Source organism: Macrotis lagotis, chromosome 7 (assembly GCF_037893015.1).
Source record: "Macrotis lagotis isolate mMagLag1 chromosome 7, bilby.v1.9.chrom.fasta, whole genome shotgun sequence".
Taxonomy (NCBI): Eukaryota; Metazoa; Chordata; class Mammalia; order Peramelemorphia; family Peramelidae; genus Macrotis; species Macrotis lagotis.
The window spans coordinates 163,638,388-163,665,288 of NC_133664.1; the positions used below are offsets into that span (position 1 = coordinate 163,638,388).

Consider the following 26,901-nt stretch of genomic DNA (forward strand, 5'->3'; position numbering starts at 1 on the left):
TTTCATTTTAAATCCTGGAAATACCCTAGACACCTATGCAAACTCAAATACTTTCAGGCCTCTGGTTTTCCAAATTGTACAATAAGAAGTTAGATCAACGTCTATTGTCCCTTTCAGCTTTTAAAAAAATAGTCCATAAGACCATGTCTACAATGTTATGACTGTTGTACTTAAACAAGGGTGACCTGAAATAATAACTGAAAAATAATAGGAAGACAATGTAGTCAGTGGAAAGTACATTAGTTCTAGAATTCAAGTTGAGTTGAAATCCTGTCTTTGATGCTTACTACCTATGTGACTTTGACCCTGTTTCTTAGCCTTCTTAACTTCAGTTTCCTCTACTGTAAAAGGAGGTAACTGAACTCTTTTATTCTCAAACCTATATTCTTCTTTCAAGGTTGTTCATAAACCTTTAACATTACATACTTAAATGCTCAATAACCAAATGCATCTTTCTTAGTTAGTTCTTTGGAGATGTTGAATTCCACATCTTGCTCCCCAACATTGATAGAACATTAGCATTGAAAAGATGGGTTTTTATTTCCTAGGAATGTTTGGGATCAGCAGAGGAGTATTAGAATTTCTCAGCAGCAATCCAGCTTATTCAATACTGGGCTAAATTTGATTTTATCTATGTTCTCTGTTTGCGATAGTAAATAAGAATATATAAATATTCTACATATCCATAGACTTATAAGTATCTAAACATCTGATATATGTAATCTTTCGATTCATAATTTTTCTTTCTGTCTATATATAAATACATATAATATCCCTCTACTAAAAAAAACCCCTCCATTTATTTGTCAAGTAAAAGCAATTTCTAATGCATTTTAGGCTGCTAATTTAACAAAATAAATTCACATTTCTCTAAGAAAAAAAAGATTAAATCCCCAAGTGCTTATAAAACACTATTATCTGAGAGGATGTTGCCAAATTGGATACTAAGGTAATCCATTTACTATTTCTCATAACTATTTTTACTATTAAAATTTATGATATACTTTTTCCTAGACTATTCTAGGTTTTCACAAAATTTTAAACAATGATTATGTCATTTGGCACTTGCCACCCATATATACTAGATAATGGCTATTTTTTAAAGTAGATATAGTAATTAAAATTATTTTGTGTGCTTTCCTTTCTTGTTGACTTGCTATGCCTTATTGTCATGCCTTCTTATTGTTAACTGCTTTTTTTTTGTTTCCTAAATCTCTAGCAGTAGAGGAAGAAGGCCACAGATTTAAAAGCACATGTGTGAAAGACCATGTGGGAATATTACATATGTATGAGCAGTTCTCTGAATAAAAAGATTTGGAACTTGCTAATAAAAGGTGAGTATGATGAAATTGCTTATGAATGATATTTGAAAAGGTTTTCATCCTTCTACTGGATCTGAGGTTCCTTAAATTATTCATTTCTCAGTTAAATAAAAAGACATTTTCTGCTTGGAAATTTTTTTTCTATGGGGAAAAGATCTATGAACAAGAAATGAGATTTACCTATTTTCCACTTAAAATGACATGTTTACTTTCATTTAATGTATATGCTAACTGAGATTCAAAGAAGAGGGCAAGAATGTGCCTGTCTGTATTTTTTCAGGTTTTCTTTTTATCTGGAACCCAAACAATTTTAGCATGATTATTACATTGTTCATTGAAGTATTTGTTTTTTTTGTTTCATATCATTCACCAATGGAAGAGGAAATGATATTTTAGCAATTATCTAAATCATAAGGATCTCATGAACACTTCTAGTATGTTATAAAATGCACTGGATAAGAAATCAGAGAACCTGAGTTTGAGTTGGGGCTTTGCTATACATTACCTTGGGCAAGCTTAGGTTTTAGAATTGTTAGATGGAGATCATTGTAGTTGTCCCCAGTCTTCTCACAGTAAATTTTAAAAAGCATATTATTGAGTGTCTCCCATAAACATGGCACTCTCCTCTGTATTATGGATTCAATTATAAAGGTGCCTCTCATGTCAAAGAATTTACCAGTTTACTGGTATAAGACAAAGCAATTAATCTGAAATGTATCAAATACTGTAAAAATATAGTCAAAATTGTTTAAATGATTTTTAAGTCTTCAAAGACAGTTAAGTTTTATGGATACTATGCCTCGTATGCATATCTGAATATTAAAAATAACATCCTTCATATAACTAAAAATGTTACATATGTTACATTTTTTGGCTACATATTACCACAAAAAATGTTTCACAATTAAATAACATTTTGAGGATCAGGATGTTTTTCCCCTTGAATTAAAACTTTCAAGAGCAACAGAATATAAATTAATTGGAGGAAGGGTATGTTTCATTTTTGTCTTCATATCTCCAATGTCAATGTTGATTCCTTGCATACAATAAAGAATTGATAAATGCTTGGAGATTGCATCATTGATTGAGGCAGGATTATGATCTCATTTGTGTATATGAGAAAAATGAAGTTTAGAGATGTTATATAACTTTTTTTTTGCGAGGCAAATAGGTTTAAGTGACTTGCTCTCAGTCACATGGCTATTAGTTTTCTATCATATTTGAACCCAAGCCTTTCTGATACCAAACCTAGCTTTCTACCATTGTGCCACCTAAACTACCCCCTAGTTGTATGGGCTTATGGCTCCCATTTCTATTTTTTTCTTTTTAAAATTTTTTTACAAGCCAGTGGGATTAAGTGATTTACCCAAGGTCACACAGCTAAGTAAGTGTTAAGTATCTGAGGCTGCATTTGAACTCAGGTCCTCCTGACTCCAGGTGTTAGTGAAAGAGAAAAGTGAACTTTTAAAATTAAGAGAATTAACTTACCTGGATAATATCTGGCTAGGCCTGTGGCACTGCCAAATACCTGCCACAACAAGGTAGGATCTTCATCTCGATTTCTTTTGAAAACTTCATCTAAGGCACTTGTCCAGTTGAGTTCATTCAACACAATTGTTGCTGTAAAAGAGGCAAAAGGGTGGGGGGAGGAATCCTTTTAATTACAGAGTTGTTGAATTGGTTAGTAATTTTGCTTCCATTTTGGATTTCTTTTTTAAAATTCCATATATATATATTTATGGTGTTATATGTATTTCTGGGCATATATACTTATATATGTATGTGTACAAATATCGAATGTGTATATACAAACATCTAAGCACACACATACATACATAAATATATATGAAACGTTATATACAAAGTGAAAAATCCAGTCATTTGCCTAGCAGTTTCCAGATATTTATCAATAGACACAGGTTGTGTCTGTGTTTCCACAATTCAGAATCAAATTTTGGTGAACTTTGAATCTGAATGAAGTCTGATAAGAATGAGAATAACTAAAGGTGTATGGACTACTGAAAATATGATTCACAGCAGAAACCTTATTAAAAGTTGACCTACATCACTTCTTCAGATCCATAACACATACTACTTGTACTGCTTCTTTCCAGAATATCTTATCCCTATAGTACTTCTCAAGTTTAAAACTGGCTAACAAGAGAAAATAGAAAAAATATTTTGGGAAAAAATTACACCGTACTTTCTAAGCATTTGCCATCTGTAGATACAGGCTTATGAACCTAGTTAAAACATTAAAAAGGATTACAAAGAATAATAAAATAGTAGACATGATCTTTTTTTTTAATTTATTGCACAAGTCACAGATAATAAAATCAAGTGACTAATGTTCATGATCTGTCAGGAAATTATCTGATAGGGCATCTCTGCAAGAGAAATAATGATAATGACTGGACAGTGACTCAAGTCAAAGGATAGAGGCAGGTGATTCTGTGCAGTAATTATATACTGCAGCAAGGTTGATAGAACAAGTGGGAGTAAAGTTACAAAATATACAGGTGTTTGTTTTTTTAAATTTTTGGTGAAGGTATGGAAGTGTTTTAAGAAAGGTGCTAAACACTACCATTTAAATGCTACTGGAAAAAAAGAAAACATTGAACTAAATACATAAGAATTGTAAAACAGGATTGGGACCAGCATTCTAAAACAGGGCTCATTATTACAAGCTAACAAGATTTTCATCTTTATGAATGTGATTGCTTGCAAAGAAATCAGTTGTGTGCATGTTAATATTCATGAGTTGGGTCAGTTCCATAGTGCTTTGGAGATAGTAGAAAATTCATATTCGTAAGCATGATCTGATGAACACTAAGTGATCAGTTATATAGAAATTCATATTCACAGAGATGACCTGAATGAATACTCCTTATTCATGGATATTTATATTAATATGCAACACAGCATACAGAAAGGGAGCAACAGAGCTTTTCTTTTAAACATTTATGAATGTTACAGTACTATTCAACTAAACAAACAATGGAGTTTATTTATGATATAGATAAACTTCATTATCCTCCAATCTGTCCTGAATATCTGCTTAATTTCACCAAGTCTCTCAATTCACCCAAGGCAGCAGCTGGCATTCAATTAATATGAACATGGTAAGGTTTTATTTGTTAGCTGGGCTGCTACCATTCCCTTTGTCTTTTTTTCCTTAGTAGCTTAGCAGCTACATTTTTTAATGGTTTAGGTAAACTGAGTTTAGCTTCTTGTGTCAAAAAATAGAATTGTATGAAAATATAAGAATGGTTAAAAATTAAATTCTAAAATAAGCTTATAATCATCATTTGCTATTAAAATGAATGTGTTTTGTAATAAAAACTCATTTGCAAATAAATCTTGATTTTTCCCTAAATATTAATTTACTCTAACCCTTTGAAACCATGAAAACAAAATTCTTTCTTGAATTTCTTTCTTCCAACTATAATGTAAACACATTGAGGGACTCTACTGTTGGCATATGTCATCATAAAAACATTTTTATTTATACGTATAATAATAGTTCATACTATTATACTTAAATCTAGGTTTTACAGTTTCCAAAATGCTCTCCTCAAAATTCTTGTGATACACAACTACTAATAGTTTTGCCCCAATATTAGAGTAACTGAGAAAAAAAGTGTAAAAGACTCATTCTTGTTCACACATGTAGCTACAAAAGGGAGTTCAAATCCAGGTATTCTTACTCCTAGTCAAGGGCATTTTTAAAGATTTTCACATATATTATTTATGTTTTTTCTCCTCACAGTGATGCAATTTCTCAATACCTTACAATCCCAATAAAACTTTCTCCTATAATAATAAATAAATTATTGATTGAATGAATTAATGAAGAAAAGTTTAAAGAAAGGAAAAAAATATAAAAAATAAATGAAAAAACAAAACAAAATAAAAGAATGTGTTTTCTATTACACCTTATGGCCTTTCTCAGAGCTTTTTTGTTTTTTTTTTTTAGGTTTTTGCAAGGCAAATGGGGTTAAGTGGCTTGCCCAAGGCTACAAAGCTAGGTAATTATTAAGTGTCTGAGGTTAGATTTGAACTCAGGTACTCCTGACTCCAGGGCCAGTGCTCTATCCACTGCACCACCTAGCCACCCCTCAATTCCTTTTTTATCTGTACTTCATTACTTTTTTTTTTCATAGCCAGCTAGGTGTCTCAGTGGATAGCGTACTGCTCTGTAATTAGGGTGGTCAAAGTTCAAATTCAGCCTCAAACTTGCTACCCAGTTACTGCCCACCTGTGTAAACTTGGGCAGATTACTTAACTTCCATTTCTTCAGTTGAAAAATGGAGATAATAACAGCACCTACCTTTCAATATTGTAGTGAGTATCAAAAAGAATGTTTCTAAAACAGGACAGCATTAAGTACATAGTCAGTGCTAAACAAATACTAGCTTCTATTTATTACTATTCCATTTAGAATATGATAGCACTTGCATTTTATCAAATCAAAAAAGGGTACAGACATATACATTTCTCTGTAACAAGACATGCTAAAGTGTCATTCAAATTTTATAATATTGCTATTCCTTAGGTGATAGATATATAATGAAGTCACTTTAATTTTTTCATATGTGTATATAAACAAAAATATAAAAATATTAGAAGGATAGTAATACTACTTCCAGAAATATATAGTATCACATACACATAGCACATAAATTGTATGCAGTCAAATCTATTATTTAATTATAAAGATGCAGCCTTAGTAAAAAGTGATCATCATGGTAATTCCATAGAAAAAAAATGCATTATAACTACTTTTCCTTAAATTTGAAATGCTCTAAACATTAATCCATGTTGAGATTATCACAGCATAAATCTCAATTATTTGGGTTAAATGACACCAAATAAAATACGTTTAGATGCTTTCCTCTGTCTCTTTAAATCAAAATCTAACTAATGAGTTTTTTGGAGGGATATATAGCAAAATATGTGTGCAAAGGGAAAAAAAGCAGGATGGTATAGTGGATAAAATGCTACTTTTGGGGTTAGGAAAACCTGGGTTCAGATATCAACTTTGAATGATTCTACCTATTTGACCCAGGGAAAGGCACTCTCAGGGCCTCAGGACTTAGCAAGACATATCCAGATTGCATCTGTAATCTAGTTAGTAGAGGGAATTTCTATGACTATAGTTCCCTATGCAGATGAAATCATAGATCCCTCAAGTGCTTGCATATGCAAATGGAAGATAATAAATCCATAAGTCATAATGCATAACAGAATGAATATTTGATCTGAGGAAATGGTTCTACACTGGGAGTTCCCTGACTAGTGAAATTATAGTTCTATATCCCTTATAGATGCATAGATAGCTAGATAGACAGATAGACAGATGGAAAAAAATAGGCAATAAATATATTATGCCTATTTTCTTCATATATGCATATGTATATTGGTATTTCTATATTAATATGCACATGCTTTTTGTTGTGATTGGTGTGTGTGTGTGTGTGTGTGTGTGTGTGTGTGTGTCAATTTTGAGTTTAATGGATAAAAAAATCAGTCAATTTCTGATTCAAAAAGACTTGGATCTTGGTAGTCAGTGGCTATTTAACCTTGAGCAAGTCAATGAATTTTCAGTACTCATGGGAAACTATGATTCTTTCTAAGTTATAAACTAGTTGTTTACCAGATGGAGAATCTTTTCTATTTCTCATTTTCTCTCTTACACACACACAAACACACACACACACACACACACACACACACACAAGCACACTTTGCTTTGAGTATCTTTACTGGTACTAGACTTAAGATTTGTCTTGATATCAATTACCAATTCCTTTTTTTTAAGTCTATATTTTGTGCTGGGTAAAATGCCACAAAACATAGATTTTACTTTCAAACCATGAGTTTCCTTGAAGGAAAATTAGATTAAAAGCTCCTTCAAGTATTGTTCTATAAAACTTTCTATATGGATTATGTTTTTATTTGTTATTTTTGATTCTTTAGTTCTTTTATTCTTGCCCAGTAGAATTTTAAAAACAGGACTTTTCCTGCTTGTTGAAATATAACTTGAGGAAATTCATGGCAAAGATATGTGTAGGTATTAATTTTCCTTTCTACTTTGGTGTTATGATGTATGACAAACAATGCTCCAGTAGCATCATGTGCATGTTTTTTGTTTGTTTTTAGAATTTAGAGATCGCCTATTCCAATCAATTGAATTTAAATTTTAAATAACAGAGTTGCTAGTACATCAAAAGAGTCCCTCATGCTATTGAAATCACAGATGCAGAAGACCCTCACCTCTCTTAAAAAATGCATGTACTGAAGAGAAGATGCTAAGAGACAAAAGGGAGAAAAGATAAGAAAGAGACAAAACAGTGTTGTACTTGGGGAAAAAAGACCTGCCTTTGACACATACTGGAACCCTATATCTTAAGGTTGAGAGATATAACGAGTCTTAGAGCTAATGTGTTTGGGTTCAGGTCTCACTCAGCTTTAGAAAATAGTAATCACTACTTCTTTTGTGTTTTTCCTTTCTTTCTCATGGTTTTTTCCCCCTAATTCCTCTTTCACAACATGACTAATATGGAAATATGTTAAACATGGATGCACATGTACAAATTTTATTAAAATGTTTGCCAAAGGGTGGCTAGGTGGCACAGTGGATAGAGCATTGGCCCTGGAGTCAGGAGTACCTGAGTTCAAATCCAGCCTCAGACATTTAATAATTTACCTAGTCGTATGACCTTGGGCAAGCCACCTAACCCCATTGCCTTGCCAAAAGGAAAAAAAAAACCTAAAAAAAAAGATTGCCACCACTGGGAAGAGAGAGGGAGGGGAAGTTGGTAAAAAAATGTGGCACTCATATATTTGCAAATGAATGAATGAATGTTGAAAAACTACCATTGTATGTAACTGGAAATATAAGAAAATTTTAGTTAAAAAGTTTTGTCTTTTACATAACTAGATCTTAGCTAAGTTAATAAATGATCTTTAAGTTTTTTCATAAATGTCTTTTTCCTCTTTAGAAATAATTATAAATTAATAGTATTTGAAGAAATATTATAGATCAGCTAATTTCCTTGGAAAAATCAGTGGAAGCTCAGCAAAATTATATAACTTGCCCAAGATCACAACTATCAAACTCCCTCAGAAATAGGGCTGAAGACCAGATCTTCTGAGTTCATGAATAATTGTGTTACCATCCAGACAAAGAAAATTGTATTCATAAAATCAATGTTAAAAACTCAGATTTTCCTTATGGTGCATATAAGACACATGTTTCAATACATCACTGGATCAGTGAGCTCATCATTGTTTTGAAAATAAATTTCACTTTAGACCTTCAGTTTAAGACACAATTACAGAAAATAGAAAATATAAAGTGGATTTGGACAATCAAAAATATTTAATGAAATTTACTTGGGATAGTTGCAAAATATCAAGTTTTCAAAGACTTACTGATCATTATTGGTGAAGGAATATTTTTACTCAATAATATTAACCAGAAAATTTATATTTGAGTAAGAGGGAGGAGTTCTGTCTTACAGTAGTAACAATGATTACCTATGATAAAATGAATTTCAAGATTCAGACTTGTAGACTGTACTTAAAAATTAGCATTCAATTAAAGTATTTTAAATTTGCAAAAAATTTTGGAAGCATTATTAGATATCTTTACAATAACACCCAAATTTGGATACTATTATTATCTTCATTTTGCAAATAAGGCAATTGAGGTAAACAGGTTAAGTGAGCCCTGGTAAACCTAACTAGTACATAGCAGAGGGAACATTTGAATTCAGGTCTTCTAGACTTCAGGTCTAGTACTTGATCCACTATTCCACTTAGAAAGAATACTGATTTTGGAATTTAATGATGTGTATTCAGATCACATTTTGAACATCTGATACTTGTTTGACCTTGGACAAATCATTGAACTTCCAGAATCTCAGTTTTCTTAAAACAGAAATGAATGAACTACAACAAATGAAGGGTTGAACCTGAGATCTTGGGTCCCTTCCAGTCCTGGATCAATGGCTGTATAGTCTTTAAACCTCATTTTTTTTCAAATGAACCAATTAAGTCTACTTGTCCAACAGTAAATGGTGTGAATCCCAGATCAAGTATTCTTTCTATTATATCACTGACTGTGCTTAAAACAAAGGATGATAATTTCCTACATCTAACCATCCATATGAATTCAGCACACACACACACACACACACAGATATACCACATGTAGGACACTACCACAGGATGCTTGTTATGGCCAACCACCCCTGGGCAGGATGTTTGAGAAAGCAGACAAACTTGCAGTTCTTCAGTGAATCGTTCTTACTACAATCAGATATAAACCCAATAGCATGAGAGAAGTGGGGTGATGTCAACAGATGATTCTTTTGTCTTGGATGACAGAGAGTACAGAGTTGCTATTCTGGTCCTTGGCCAAATTAGTCAGGAAGTATTTCTGAGTACATGCTTAGAGCTTAAAACTTTCCTAGATTCTGTAAAGAGGAGCAAAATCAAATAAATTCCAGGCATGTTCCCTACAAGAAGGAAACAAGATATGTGCATATGTATTATATATGTGTGTGTATGTAACATATATGTATAATATATACACAAATACATATATATGTATACACATAGAGAAATAGATAGCATAGTGAATAGAGTGCCAAATCTGTAGTTCTGAAGAGTCCTCTTCCTGAGCTAACCTCAGACACATATTGTGATCTTGAGAAAGTGACAACTCTGTTTGCCTCAGTTTCTCATCGTAAAGTGAGCCTGGAGAAAGAAATGGCAAATCACTCCAGTATCCTTCCTCAACCCCACCAAAAACATCCCTAGGTGGGTCATGGAGAGTCACCCATAACTGAAAAATGACTTAACAAATATAGAGAATTATAGATTTCTCTCTCTTTGTTCAATATTCAAAGAATATTACTTGTTAAACTCTGTGATATGAGGATTTCTTTAACAGCTCAGATGGCAAATTCCTTTGAATGTGTTCATTACTTAATCTATGATTCTGAAATCTGTAAATACCATTTACTGGTACATGATTACTATGGAATATTATTATTCTATAAGAGACCATAAATGATTGGACTCTAGAGAAGCATGGAATGACTTACAGGATATGATGCTGAGAGAAGGGAGCAGAACCAAGACAACAATGTACACATTAACAACAACATGAGATGATCAACCTTAATGGAAGCAACTCCTCTCAGCAGTCCAGAGAGTTAGGATAACTGTATTATATTGGCTATGGACAATGTTATTCCCATCCACAGGAAGAAAAGCAAAAGAAAACCAAAAGAAACCCCTTCAGAATATGATTAACACTTTATAAAAACTATCTCATGCACTTCTTTTGCTTAATCCTATTTCCTCATACTGAAAATGACTAATATGTAAACATGTTTATTCAAAATATGTATATACAATATTAACCTGACAGTTCACCACTTAGGGAAGGGGGGGTGGGAAGGGAGGGTAGAAGGAAATTTTGTAACTTAAAAATCTACTTATACATATGGATGAAAATAAATACATTTTAAAAAATAACTGCTTTGTAAACATTTCAGTACATTAAAAATGCTTCTGAGTTTGGAGTCAGGATTTTGGTTTAAAAAGTGATTCTGTCATGTAATACCTCTGTGAGCTTGGCAAGTTGCTTAACTTATATACTCGTCAGATTTGTCATTGCTAAAAGAAAATTATCAAACTAGATGATTATGATCCAGAGTTTTTGTCTTTATATTTGCCATAGACTCCTAGTTAAAATGTCTAGATTCCTTCTTAAACCATTTTGAAATGTATTAAATAAGAGATGTAAAATCATCAAGGAAATCAATTATATTAAATTACAGTCATAAAAGTATAGGTTTTTTTCAAAAAGCAAATTTGAAAAAAATCTATCCAAGTACCCCTTGGACATCAATGGATCTTTGTTGAAGAGCATCTGATTTAGATCAAGAATTTTTTTCCCTGAATGCAATATCTATCAGTAATTATAATCAACAGCTAAATGCTAGTGTTAATTGACACTTGATTCAGACTGAATTTTAAAGGAGATAAAAATTTCTAAAGGGCAGGGTAGAATCTATTTCTTTATTTTATTTTATTTTTTAAATTGTGGAATAAAAAAGTCTTTCTATAACACAAAAAAGATGAAAAAAGATGATTATATGCAAAACTGAAAGTCTACTATGTGCAATTTTGTGTTCCTTTCAAATATACACCAAAGTCATCATGTAAATTTCTTTTTCTTTCTTCCCTCTCCCCAAGAGATGGCTACCATTAGACACTCATATATCTATATGTAAAATTATTTTATGTATACTTCTATTTATCAACTCTTTCTCCAGATGGTGATACCATCTTTCTTCTATAGTTTAATTTAGGTATTAATAGTAGACAAAATATCTTATTTGTTCAGTCATTCTTAAAATAATACTCTTGTTACTATATACAATATTTTCTTGGTTCTGCTCATTTTGCTCTTCATTATTTCATGCAAATCTTTCCATATTTTTCTAGAATCATTGAACTCCTTCTTTCTTATAGCACAGTAGTATTCCATCACAATCATATACCACAACTTGTTTAATCATTCCTCAATTGATGGGCATTGCTGCAGTTTCTAGTTTTTTGCTACCACAGAGAGTAGCTACAAACATTTAGAATAAATAGGTTCTTTTTTTCCTCCCCCCCACCCAATTTATCTTTGGAAATAGGTCACATGGTCTATTTCTTGTAGCTCCAGGGCCCAGCACAGTGACTTGAATATAATAAACACGTAAATGTTTGTAATATTAAACGTAAGAGCAATTTTTAAAATTTATTTGCTCAATAATCTGTTAATACTTCAAAGAGCTTAAATTGTGTAGATGTGGTTTTCTGCTCTGCCAACAGAGATTACAATCTGTGTGGATAGATAATTCTTTGAGAGTTGATTTGGCTGAAAAATCTATCTTTTTTGTGGTTAATTTGAGGAGTCTCTTCAAATGCATCTGGGCTGGTCCTCAGACAACAGATAGAAATCATATTCATTAGCCAGGCCCAAAATAGAGTGTAATAAAATATCACATTTCCATTGAATAAAACTGATTTAAAAAGTAAAGATGAAAGAGTTAGCTTTCTGTAAACTCAGTCTCATTAATTGCATTATCTTTGATATGCAAATATATAGGATTAATTAATTCACAATCATTGGAGCATAGGATTATATGCTTTGGAGTAACCTTTCATAGGACCATAACATCATAAGGGATCTCATATGTCATTGTGCTCTTCATTTTACATATGAGGAGAATTAATGCTCAGCTAGAGGTCAAGTGACTTTCCCACCTTCAGAGAGCTAAAGTTAAGGTTCTTATGCATGATCTGGACTTGGGTCTTCCCATTTCAAAGTTCATCACTCTACACTACCATGTTACCTTGCCTACATTCCTTACCCTAAGTCATTCAGACTCTTGTTTACCACTTTGACCATTTGACTAATGTCCTTCACCTTCAGGGCAATAGGCTGAGGTAAGTCAAAAATGGATGATCATGTAGAAATTCATCATCATATGAAATTTAAATGACATCTAACCTTCATCCATATAAGGTCCTTAAAAATTTACACAAGGGTACCATAGCAATTTTCAAATGAGAAATTTATGTGGGCAATTTTTATGAGCTTTTAAAGACATGAATAACTCTTCCTTCTTGAAACAGCAGATTTTACTAAAATGAATCTTTTATGAATTGTCAAGGCCAAGCCTACTTACTCTAAGCATTGAAAGCTGGAATAGCATACCTTGACTTTAGGCCTCAACTCTGAATAGCATAAGAGGATTTTGACTGATAATTGAGTCAAAACATCATATACACAGCTCCATTATGCTTACTCTCCGTTTTTAAAAACTGGCCTTGGGCTGTGGAGAGGATCTCTTTTACAGGATTCTTCCATTATTCAGTGAAGCTTGTCACAGAACAAAGGAAAACCTAAATTCATCATCATACAAAAGAAGCATCTTTCTTGGCTGCTAATTCCACAGAAGCACACACGTTTTATTTCTCTCTCTTGTTTATGACATAGAGTAGAGAAACCTTGACAAGCTCTGAATTCAATTTTTTCTCTACAAGTTTAATCAATAAAACACTGCACTATTGCTCCCTTTTAAATAGAGTTGGCATATACTTTTGATGATTTATTCAGTGTATAGGGCCCACTATTTGCTGAAGGCAATGTATAATTTTATTTGAAAAGCCTTAAAGCTATTTATAATCTCTGAACAAATGTCAGCAATGGCTCCCTAACAAAGCAGATATGCTCTCAGCAGAGTGGGGGGGGGAGAGAAGAGCTAATATTTTTGTTATAGTTAATTTATAACATAAAAATGGCTTTGTTGAAGTTTTAAGACTGTTTTTACTAATAACTTTGGTAGTTAGTTCACAGTTTTAGAGGAATTATTAATTCAAATTATTGCCATATTCAAATACTTATACTTCTAAATAAAGTAAGAGAACATTCTAATTTATAGAAGTATATTTTACTATTTCAGTAACAATGCCATTTTATAATAATGTAATTTAATTTAACATATACAATAATAATGTAATTTAAATTATGATAAATTAAATTAAATGTCCAAATCTAAGAAGCAAGACATAATTATGTATACAGGTCTGATAATCATTTTTTAATAAAAAGGATAATCACTTTCAGTTTCATAGTTAATATAAATAATTGTGTAGTCATTTATTTACTTTTCAAATACATTAATCACTATAGGAGCTTCTCAATGAATGATTTAAATAAGAAAGTTTTAATATTTTTTCTATAAAATAGGCAAAGACAAGCTTATTTCAGACAGATGATGAACAATGCTTTTATAAGTTCTAGTTTTTGTTGATATAAACACCACTTACTCAATATTTTTGTTCTCTTGGTTCAGGGATTGCAAATCAGATGAGTATTGGTAGTGGATGCAAATCTTTTTTGAAGGGTGAGAATGTAAAGAAGATATACAAAGGAAGTATTACAGATTTTATAAAAAGATTATAATTTTTTTTAATCCTAATTAGGTAAGATATGGAAGGGCATGATTCACTTGAATTCATGGTACAACTATACTCCTTTCCTAGAATCATAGATTCAAAGCCAGGAAAAAGAGATCTGTAAAGATCATTTAGTTCAGCTCCCTCATCTTATTGATGAAAAAAATTGACGGGCAAAAAAAGATTAAATGACTTATCCAAGGTCATAAAGGTTGTACCTGGCAAAAATTGGATTCAATTCTGGGTCATCTGACTCCAAGTCTACATTTCTTTTTCCACTGGCTAGACTATAGAAAAAAATTATAATCATTTTTCTTTATCTCAGCTTGCTTCTGTACTCTTGATCAAAAGAAGGCCACCAGTTCTGAGTTGTTTATAGTTTGTGGAATGAAGTATAAAAATAATCACAGGATATGATGACAATGATTATACTGAATAATTTTAATATTTTATATGTGGAAAAATATCATATTTCATTCTCATTTTAATCACTCTTGTTTCCCCTCTGATTGGAGGGCTTCCTTTATAAAACCTTACTTTATAGAAATCACAAATGCTTTCCCATCTCACCCTACTAAGTTGCTCCAGGTACCACCTACTATACCTGTCCCCTGGCACCCACCAAGCTTTTTGGGAGTTGTCTTCCCCTATTAGACTATATGTTCCTTAAAGGTAAAGACAGTGTTTTATTTTTATTTGTAGTGTTTAGCACAGTGAATGGCACTATAATAGGTGGTTGATAAATGTTTATTGAATTCAATAAAAACAGTAATTTACAAATAGTCACTCAAATATTAATAGATAAATCCAAATTCATATTTTCCTTGTCAAACACTTTTTTAAGGTTTTTTATAAGGCAATGGGGTTAAGTGGCTTGCCCAAGGTCACACAGCTAGGTAATTATTAAGTGTCTGAGTCCGGATTTGAACTCAGGTACTCCTGACTCTAGGGCTGGTGCTCTATCTACTGTACCACCTAGCCACCCCTCAAATACTTTCTAATGTCAAAATGTAGTGATCATAGTATGATAATTCAAGAAATAAAGAAATACTGGTGAAGGGAATTGGGGAGCCCTCAATTTTAATATATTTTGCTTCTGAAGCATTGTTTCCTGATGCAGAAATCTCAAATTAACTTATTTATAATTCACAGCATATAAATTTTCTAGGGCTACATAATGACTCTGAGAGAGCTTGTTACAAAATAGTTTATTCTCTTTCCACCCTTTGTGATTTTCATATTATGGTGGAAGAGATGAGTATTACACATGAACTAAATAAGACATGTCTTAATTTGTTCAATGCCACTGATCTCTAGAAAGGAAAATTTTAATAAAAAAAGAAGAGAATCAACTGATCCAATTAAGAGTCCAGATAAGAAGAATCCACTTTTAGAACTGAAGAGTGTTCATAAATATTAAAATGAAAAGAACCTTTTCAGTGGGTTTGACTAATGAAATATAATCTAATCTCAATGTAAATGAAAGATTAATAAGGTATAGGGGAACAGACAGACCAGATCTAATCTATATAATCACATCTCAGGCAATAGAAATCTAACTCATACTGTGGATGAAGAGAACAGAATGCACCAGGGTACGTGATAAAACTAATAATGAGACAAGCCATATATTCCTACATTAATTTAGTATAAATATTAAAAGCCCCTTGTCCCTGTCTATTCCCCAACACTTGTAAAAACTGAATTTTCTGGCCCTATTCCCTCTTCCTTTAGCTTCCTATAGAGTTACCACCTGGATAAAGCCTGTAATACAGCTGTCCCCTTTAATGACACCTGCTGATCATGAAACACACAAGGGGTGAAACCAAAGAAAATCACTTCATGATCTAAAAGGAGAAATCTCCTACAAGAGGAAAAATGTAATCCAATGTCATAGTTTCTATCCATTAACAGAAGGATTTAAAGGTGTTAGTAGGGGATTATTCAAAGTTTTAGGAGATTAATAAATAGCTGCTAGAAAATTTCTTTGTAGAGTAGCATTTGATAATAGCTCCAATCTCCAATACTTTAAATTTTAGTATGTCTAAAATTGGGAAGTTTCTATCTTCTGATTCTGTAACTGTCTTGATCACTATACCTTAGGATCCTATGGTTCCATGAAAATGGCAAGCAGTAAAATAACAGTTTGACTAGGAGAGTTCTAGCACTGTTTCCATTCTTGTATCACTGTTTTGATATTAGGCAAAACATCTTCCCTGTCTCAAATATCTTCTTACAATATGATAATTAGAAGATTTCTTATAATAATAATAATTATAATATAATATGATATAATGATATGATATGACATAATATAATATAATAATAACCCTCACTATAAGTGCCTTACCTCAAAGGGTAATTACCACAATAAATTGAGATAACATGTGAAAATGATTCTCAAAGAAATTTAGGCTATTTTATTTTTAGCCTCTTCAGATAAATGAAAAGATTTTGATATCAAGACACAAGTTTCTTTTCTATTTCATACATAATACATCCTCACATATGAGATTATAAATAATTGTCTGGAGATATGGAGCCTTAAAAAGTCTTATTTCAGTCTGGGAAAATGGCTAATATACTTCATATAATAATTTGTCTTTTCTTGAAGGAAATATATCTTATAGGTGTATGGAATTGAAAAGTACCACTTATTTTCCCAACTGAAGTCAATTTCTTCACAGGAGCATCTCTATACAGCTCCTTATGCTGAAATGTAACCTTCAACAGAAGTAAATTTGACTGTGCCATATGATTTGCAAATACCACCACTAACTTTATCCTAATGATCTACAGTTAAAAAAAAAAAACACTTCCCATACTTTACAAAGCACTTTCTACAGAACATAACAGAATGCCTGAATTTCAGGGTGGAAAAATTCTTCCTTAAGAAGAAAGAGAACAAAACATTTATTGTGCACCTATAGTATGCTAGACACTGTGTTAAGCACTTTACCAAATATTGTTTCAGTGAGCCTTGCAACAACTCTTCACTCAATGGGGCAAGTAACATGACAAAGAGATGACAAAATGCTTAGAAGCTAAATCAATGGTACAATTGGAAATGATGAACTCAGATAGGTTTCATTCATTCTAGACAGTAGCTAATTAAGTGGAATAAAAGGGGAAATAGTTTACAATACAAACATCCAAATATCTCAGTGTGAATTTGTATACCACAAAGAAATTCAGTTAGTGATCATTTTCTTTATACATAAATGGCATTGGGAAAACCAGAATGTAATAACTTCTATCTTGCTGTGGACAGAAGCAACCTTATCTCCTCCAGTGTCTACTGTAATCATTCTGTTCTACTCAGTATTTCTCCCAAATATGCTGTCTCTACACAATTTTGTTCACCAAATTCCTCTGACCCCGAATATTCTTTCTATTTATACTGAAATCCTTCTATTTCTTCTTCAAAGAATTCATCCAGATCCACTTCAACTATGATATCTACTGTAATTAACTCAGACAGATTTGAATTTCTTCCATTTGCTGAAATCATATTCATTCATTTAGCAAGCATTTATCACTTTTAGTGTCTTGTTAAATAAATTCCTAGGGAACTGAAGGTCCATATCATTCATTTAACTATATATGACATAGTTTGTGGGATGGTAGGATAACTTTATCCTCACTTGTCTTCTATGGTGGTTAGCTCAATTGGGAATTACTGATGAGAAAAAAGTCAAGGAGAAAATATCTGGATTTTTTGTTGAATTGCAGTCTAGATGGAATAGAAAATAAAAAGGCATATATAACATTGACCTTAATTCCTTTCCTGCTTCAAACTGAGCCTTCTAAAAAAAGCGAATGGCAGATACAGATTATCTAATAATCATTTGTGTCTACTTTCAAAATAAAGGGGAGCTAGGTACATAGTGCAACAAGTCTTATTCTTGAAGACATGAGAAACTGAGTTAGAATCCTCACTCAAACATTTAACTTGCAATATGATTTCCCTATCCCCAAGAAGTTACTTAATAACTCTTACACAGTTTTACTCATTTGTAAAATGTAAATAACAAAAGCATTGATTATGAATATAATAATAGCATTAATTTAATAATAAAACCAAATTAAGTGTTTATTTCAAGTCTCAAAAACCCTAAAGAGATTTTGTGAGGACCAAACAAGGTAACAAATAAAGTTGTTTGCAAACCTTTAAAGTACTATTTATTAATTTATGATAATAATAGTCATTTAACATATTTATTTATTCAATTGGATTATAATCACTTTGACCATAGAGATGATGGCAGAAATATCTGTGTGTCTTCTAGACTCTAGAACTCTGATTTTCATGAGTAGAAGCTCAGCACATGCACACAGAGTAGATAATCATTAAGGACTAGGAGAACTGGAAGAAATTTTGATAGAAGGATGTGATAAAGTGATAAAAGCAATGGATTTGCTCCTAGAATATCTCGGTTCAAATCCTAACTCTGTTATTTATTCGTTTTGTGAAACTAAACAACTGATTTCAATTCTCTGGGCACTTAATTTTCTCGTCTGTAAAATGAATAGAATAAATCTGGTGATCTTCAACCATATTTTTAAGTTTTAAATCCTATCATTAGCTTGTCTAGCTTGCTTCCTCTTTAAGCAAGTAAATGTATTCGTTATTCAAAACAACAAATTATCAATTTGTGTTTTAATTATTTTTAGGGTAATGATGTTTAGGAATAAAGATTTGTCATTGTCTTCAGATAGTCAATTCCTGGATTAAACACATTTTGAATCTCAAAGTTATTTTCTTTATGAATAATAAACATATATTTTAATTTAATTTCATTCCTTCTTGTTTTGGGACTATAATATGTTGGCTGAAGAAAGGTTTTTGAGGTGAGGGATCAATGTGTTCTCAGTTCCCCTAAAATTCTATTTAGCTTTATTATGAAGCTTTCAGAATTCACAAAACCAGTTTGGAATTAAAGTAATACATGGTCTTTAATACACAGAAACCTTTTCTTGAAATCTTCGGAGAGAAGTCCAACTAGGAGCCAGAGATTTAATCACCTGTGGGAAATCTATCTTTGCTTTAGCTTTGAGAATGCATTAATGCATACTGAGACTGGAGGCCACATATACATCTGGCTGGGTGAATTAACAATGAAGGATCAAAATACATTGAAACCAACTAATCAGATTCAACAGAAGGAGAGAGATAACAAGTCTCCTGGGGACCTGAGTAATATTGTCAATGAACTATATAGACTGACTGGTACTTAAGGGTGTGCATCAACTAGTTTTTAAATAGAGAATTGTCTGGTGATTTTAAGAAGCACAGATCAGATGTGTTCTAGTGTCATACATATTAATCTGTTTAAATTAAGAGCAGGTGCCTCTTGTCTTAAGCACCTTATAATCTTTGGAGGGAAGTAAGTAAATAAATTTTCTAAGAAGATCAGTAGATTTTAATGAGAAAATATTTTAAGCTAATAATATTCAAAGCTGAGATACAAAGATCATTTTCTAAACACGTTTCAGAAAGGATCTGTCTTACTGTGACATTGAACATAATGCTTTATATCTCAAATTATTTTAATTAATTTTATTAGAACATTAATATTATTTCAAAAAGTATTTTAAAAATTAATGCTATTCTTAAGCTATAATTGAAGCTATTTTTGCATATGAATCACTCTCTCTAAATATGTGTGTATTTCTGCTTCCAGAAGATCATATATTTTGGAGAAGAGACTTTATATTTCTATCTTCAGGTCTATTTTCCTCATTTTACAACTGAGAAAAGCAAGGTTCGGAAAAGTTGAAGAGATTTGTCCATGATCGTTCATCTAGTAAAGGTCTAGTAAGTTCATCTAGGAAAATTGAATCCCAGGAGTTCTGCCTGCCAAGTGCTTAATCTGCTTGCTGCAATAATTTAAAAACAACAAATTTAGAAATATCAATAGCTATCCTTTCAATTCTTGCCCAAATCAGTTTAATAAGAACCCCCCCTCCCCAATAACCCAGATGAGACCCAAATAAGCAAATATCAACAAAAATCCTTCCTTCTTTATAAACAGTGCTTTAAAGTGTGTGTTTGTGTGTGTGTGTGTGTGTGTGTGTGTGTGTGAGACAGAGACAGAGAGAGAGAGAGAGAGAGAGAGAGAGAGAGAGAGAAAATTTCATTTCATTGCACTTGATCCTCTTTCTAATCTTTTGCATTTTATTATGTTTTTAAAAACATCATTCTAAGAAGGGATTCATAATGCTTCCTCACTTGTGTGTCTATCACATGCGCATACACACACACACACACACACACAAATGTTAAAAGTCCTAGTTCTACAGCCAGGTTCCTTTAAACAAAAAGAATTTTATTCATCCAGTTCTATTAGAAGGGGGAAATAAGCAAACCTATAATCTATATAAACATATATGCATATATAGATATATGCTTTCTAATTAGACTTTAATATCTGCACTAGCAATAAGAAAGCAGAGGCTCAAATTCAGGTGATATAAATTTGCACATTTGCTAATTGAAAGACCTTCCTAAACTTGGAGAATTCACCAAAAATTAAGGGATACATAATTCTGAGTAATACCTCAACACAATTTTCTGTTTCTTTCACAACCTACTAAATTATCCTTATATTTATTCTAATTCTCCCAACTCACATGAATTTCAAGTAGTTAATTATATTATAACAGGAAAATATGGAAAGCCCTATGAATGAAAAACAAATTTTCATTACCTTGACTCCCTTTTTCAAGCTTACCTGAATGCTTGAGATTTTTCAAATGATTGCAAATGTTTGTAACTTTGAAAACAGCATTATCTCTAATCACGTGACAAGTTTTTTTACTGTCATCAAAATCTCAAAACCTTTATTAAACAGCTACTTTCCCTAATTAAAACTGTCACACCATCTTTATAAAGAAAATCTTGCCATTATTTAATTATTTAGAAAACAGTACAGACTTTTTCCTAAAAAAGGAATATTTTCTTTTAACACACTCAATTTATAAATATTATATTCAAACATCTATAATTTATTAATTTTTAAAGTTAAATATTGCAGTTATATAAGTTTAAATGTAAGTTAAAATATGTCATGCATATCTTTTGATTTAATTACCTTTATTAAAAAAGCTTGCCAATCAATTTTCCTTGAAAATGATTTTACTTGCCTTCTTAAAAATATATTCTTTCATATTAATCTCATTTGATATTTTAAAGCATACATTACTTTCTTATTCTTTTATTGTGCATACCATATTGATGAAAGCAAGGATCTTAGACATAATTTGTCGAATTCTCATCTTCTATTCTACCTATATTTTTCAAGTAATTTTTTTCTAATTCAGTTCAATCTTTCAATATTGATTGACTTGAAGTTATCAGCCTTTTTCTTCATTAAGCTTTCCATCATTTTTCTTCCTATAGCCAAGTTCTTTCAGAATTGCATGGCTATATTTGCTAGAATAAAATTGGTTATCTTTCCAATTTTTTTTGTTAAAATTTCAAGTTGGTTTATTCTTATTTTTCAGCATCCTGGTATTTAAATTTAAGACAGGCTTTGGTTATGTTATTTTGCTTAATTAGTTCTACATGTTAGATATTTGCTAGCAACTTTAAACTTCCTTGATGTAGAATAACAGGACAATTTGAAATCAGAATTTAAATAAATCAGAAAACTGAAATCATATTAACTTGTTCCCCATTAAAATCCATCTATTTCCATTATATATATGATCACACATATTAAAATTACTTTTTATGTATCATGTTACTGTTATATTCTCACTAGTTGAACTACCTAAAGTTCTCAGAGGTCCGCTTACTTAAAAGCCATAAAAGTTATATCTTTTTTTAATAAAGAAAAAAAATTTCCTAGAATTCTATTCAAAATAATATTGATAATAGCTATTGGATCAATTTTACTGTTTTTGTTTAATATTCCTATTAAATACTTTCTTGTGAATACCCCTGTTCTTTTATATAGTTTGGAGACAATTTCTATCACAGAGAGCCAATCTCTGTCTAATTCATCACTTCTTTGGAAAAATCATATTGTTTTGAATCCAAAGTTCACAAATCTCATCTGTTGGTTGAAAACCTGAAGTATTACTACTGCTTAGTAAATATTGATCTAAAAAGTATAGAAATTTTGCATATTTATATTTTTTATACAGGATCATATATTTAGAGCTAGTATACTTTCTGTTCTAGCATATTTTCTGTAGTATTTGAAGTCTAATAGAATGTTAAACTCTTCCTTCCACAAGTAGGTCATATACATAAAGTTAATTCCATAATAAAACCACATTAAATATTTACTTCTGTTACAAAATTCTAGAGGTAACTCAAATTATATTTCTCACATCATTCTGCACAAGTAAAAAAATCTAAAAGCTTAGGAATCATGTCAAGGATAATAAAATGAATGTGAAACTGAATGAGAATATCAATATTATAAAATATAACAGTTCCATTTGAAAATGTAACAAAGCTTTCTACTTCATACTTGAACACAAATTTAATAATATACCTAAATTTTTTTAAATTGTTGTTCTTTGAATTTTTGATGTAGTATATTATATGTCCAGTGAAATAAAGAATTGAAACAATTAACTTTATGATGACCCCCCCAAATTCCTTCAATTATCTTAATCTTGATTTTTGAAAGAAATAAGTTTGATTTTGTTTTGATCTAGGCTCCTGTTACCTGCATAAACAATATTTCAACTCAAGAAATTACACTAAAACCAAATGGTTTTGAAGTTGGTTGAAAACTATGAACTTAAAAACAATTAAAACATTGCATAAAACAAACAAAAATTTCTTTTCCTGTTGAATCCTCACAGCTTCTGTCAGGGAACATCTGCAGCCTATATGCGCAAAATCAAATGGGCCCACTGGAGAGATTTAGTCTCTAATTATCCAGTAGAAAAAAAATCTTAGCATTTAATTTAATTCAATTCTATGCTATGTTCAAGGTGTAGACATAAAATAATGGAAATTCTTCATGGCTACTTTTTCTGCAATGAAAAGTGGACCATATAAAGGTGCAATCCTTTTAGATGCTTCCAATAAATTATACACAAAAGTGTGAATTTGAACAATCTCCAAACTACATGCAATATTTTTTTTTGGGGGGGAAAGAAACCTAAATATCCCCAACTCCTCAATAATACATGCAAACTTATCAAGGTAAACTGAAGAATCTTCCTTCTGTTTAAATAGTCTCAGTGCCCTTCATAGTTAAGAAATGAATCCAAAAAGACAATATTCTAAAACCTTTCTTCAGTTTGATAAATGTATCCCTAAACTAACATCAATCCTCACTTCCACATGATGAAACAGAAAATCAATGAGCCACACAGACAAAACAGACTCAATTACAATAGGCCAAAAGTAGAACAGCAGGGCAGCATGTACCGCAGCTAAGAAAACAAGATATAAATAAGATGCAAAATATCAGAATTATAATCCATATGATTCAGAATTAATTTGGCATGTGATAATCTGCTTGGTGACTCAATGAATTCTTAATTTAATTTGGTATCACCCACTCCTGAAACTTGATTTATTTTTTTTCACTTCTACAAATATTTAGAAATAAAGCATTACACGAAGAGCCCAATGCATGGTCTTATAGAATTTCCACTCTAGTGTGGGAATACATCACATGCACAGATACAATTTAAAATAAATTTGTACAAGTCATTTAAAGACAAAGAAGGAATCCAACATTAACTAGAGTAAAACAAGAAGTGTGTGTTCTCTCTCCTCATCACCATTTTGCTTACATTGTTGAATTGTTTTAGTTGCTTCTGACTCCTGGTGACCTCAGTTTGGGATTTTCTTGGCAGAGATTCTGGAGGACCTGAGGCCATAAGGGTTAATTTACTTGCTCAGGGTCTCCCACAGCTAGTTACTATCTGAAACCAGATTTGAACTCAGAGGAGTCTTACTGACTTCAAGCCCAGAGCTCCATCCACTGGGCCACATCATTATTTTACCTGACTTTAAGTCCCAACTAATTTGTCATCTTTCACAGAAAGCCTTTTCCAATCCCTTTTAATTCTACTACCTTCTCTCTTTAATTATTTGTTATTTAGTTTGTACATATCTATTTGACTATTGTCTTCCTCATTAAAGTGTGAACTCTTTTTGATCTATTTTTGTATCACCAGTGTTTATTATAGTATATAATAGGCATATATTTAAGACTTATTGACTAACTGAAAGATTAATAAGAGAACTAGGGACTATTAATACTCTAAGGATATGTTGAAAGACCTATTAAGAGTTAGTCAGAAGAAAAGTGTTTAGGGAGTGGAGAAGGGGGAATACTTCATTCTTTAAGATTTTCTGAAATAAGGAGATTTTTATTCTCTACCATTTTATTGTGGTTTACAGGTACAGCGGATAAAGGTACTGGGTCTCAAGAAAGATGAGTTCAAATCAGTATTCAGTCATTTACTAGTTGTGTGATTATAGAAAAGACACAATCATTATTTTCCTTAGTTTCCTCAACTGTAAAATAAGAATAATAACAGTACTTAGTTTGTAATAACCACAGGGTTGTTGTAATTGGCAGGGTTGTTTTGAGACTGAAATGAGAAAATTCCTATAAAGTGTTAAATGTAGGTGCCAAATAAATAGTTATGTACTTACTTTTTTTAGTCTCAGTTTCCTTATCTGGAAAATGGAGTTAATAATAACACTTATAAAGATCAAATGAAATAACATGTACAGTTTTTTTCCAAACCTTCAAATCACTATATAAAACTTCTTGTATTCTGTATGGTGATACACACTAATTCAGTGTGTTAGGAAACACTGACAGGAACAGTCCAGTGAATTGTGATTAAGGTCATCAGGCATTTTCCTAATGCTTTAAGCACCATTGAATATAAGCTGGTGAGGGAAAAACATACCTTCCTTTTCCCCTTCAAACAATACCCCATGCATTTTTTCCCTTCTAGTATACTTTTATCTTGTAGAAACTTAGGTAATGTGTTCAGCTTTACCCTTTTGATTGACTAGCCTGTCAAGAATAGTATGGCGAAAGGTTTTATTATAGAAATCTGCATCTTAGTTTATTTACTAAAATTCTTTGCATTTAAGATTTAGAATATATACCAAAAATTATGGGTCATAGACACCTGATTCTGAATGTTCTGACTGTGAAAAAATAATTTATGGAATTCTTAAGCAAATGACATATATAATGTATATATATATATATATATACACATGTATATCTATTACTTATTTTAAAATGTACTTTTAGGTTTCTCTTTTCATTAGTATTCTGATATTTTCAAAGAGATCACAACTTTAGGTTCAGATAAAAATTTTCCTTATGTTTATATTGGGCAGTATTTTCTCCACTTTTTCAATCACACTGTTGGTCATTAAATTAATATGTTGACATTAGCACGTATAAGTTTTAACAATCTCTTAAATTATCAATGAACAGAAAGAACAAAGGACACTGTAAAATTGTGTATTCAGAAATACCAAATGTAGTAACAACTGACAAGACATTATCTTTCTTAAATTTCTTACAATAATCAAATAGTGTCAGACTCAAGTTTTCACTTTGCCCTTGAATCTCTATTTTCTTTTATACCAACTAAATATAACTTACCACACAGGAGTATAACTGCGTAATTTTGATTCAACAAAGCACCATCTACAAGCAAAACATTTCTCTTTTCATTGAGAAATCAAATTTTCTGAAGGTAGGATTGCAAACAATCTCAGCATATTACAGTTTCATCTTACAGCTGCTCCCAACCTTTGAGTTTGCCAAGACTATGTCAGATTCTCAAACTATACAGGACCAACTCTGTATTATTACTTCAGGAAATAATAGGTAAAATTTTAAATTAAGAAAGATAAATTGAGATAAAGAAGTATGTCTGCTACATGTATGTCTGCTCACCACATTTAATTGCCACCCCATAGTTTTAAGTAACTAAAATTTTAATTTGAGGTATTATGAAAAGAGATAATAGAAATAAAACCAATCAGGTATGCACACTGAACTCAGCAGTAATCTGATGAAATCCTAAGAGAAGAGGATCCTTAGGCTACCTGAAAAGGGACCACTGATGCAAGTTGGAAAAAGAGAGCAGTCTAGTGCTTCAATGGTGATCAGTATTCATTTGGAGTCTGTGAGTCACCAAGGTACTTACAATGGGTGACAGGGAGACCCCATCTCAAAAAAACAAACAAACAATATTATCCTATTTATGTGTCTAATAACATTATGGTTACATTTCTCTAAAAATGAAATTTTCCAACACTCTTTTGAATCTTTGCTGAAATATTTTAGAAGTATTTCAGATTTTTTTTGTTTATTTACTTTTGGGGAAAAAGGAAAGGCCTTGTTAGTTGCCTTCATCTTGGATACCATAGGCAGGAAAATGATGATGATTGTCTAGGGAGGTCTCTATTATGCATGGAACAATTCCAGAAGGGAAGATTCTAGCATAAATATTTGTAGATATTGAAGATTCCAGAAAAGAGGCAGAGTAGGGGACACCAAAAATGTTTATTATACTACCATGT

At 31.6% G+C, this 26,901-nt stretch overlaps 1 protein-coding gene across 1 annotated transcript in view; it reads right to left on the reverse strand.

Moving 5' to 3' along the window:
• LOC141494190 (voltage-dependent calcium channel subunit alpha-2/delta-1-like) overlaps nucleotides 1-26,901 on the reverse strand; it is a 430,495-nt gene that overhangs the window by 62,563 nt on the left and 341,031 nt on the right. Inside the window, exon 6 of the mRNA XM_074195299.1 lies at nucleotides 2,811-2,976. Coding sequence (XP_074051400.1) covers nucleotides 2,811-2,976 — 166 coding nt within the window. The remainder of the gene's footprint in view (nucleotides 1-2,810; nucleotides 2,977-26,901) is intronic.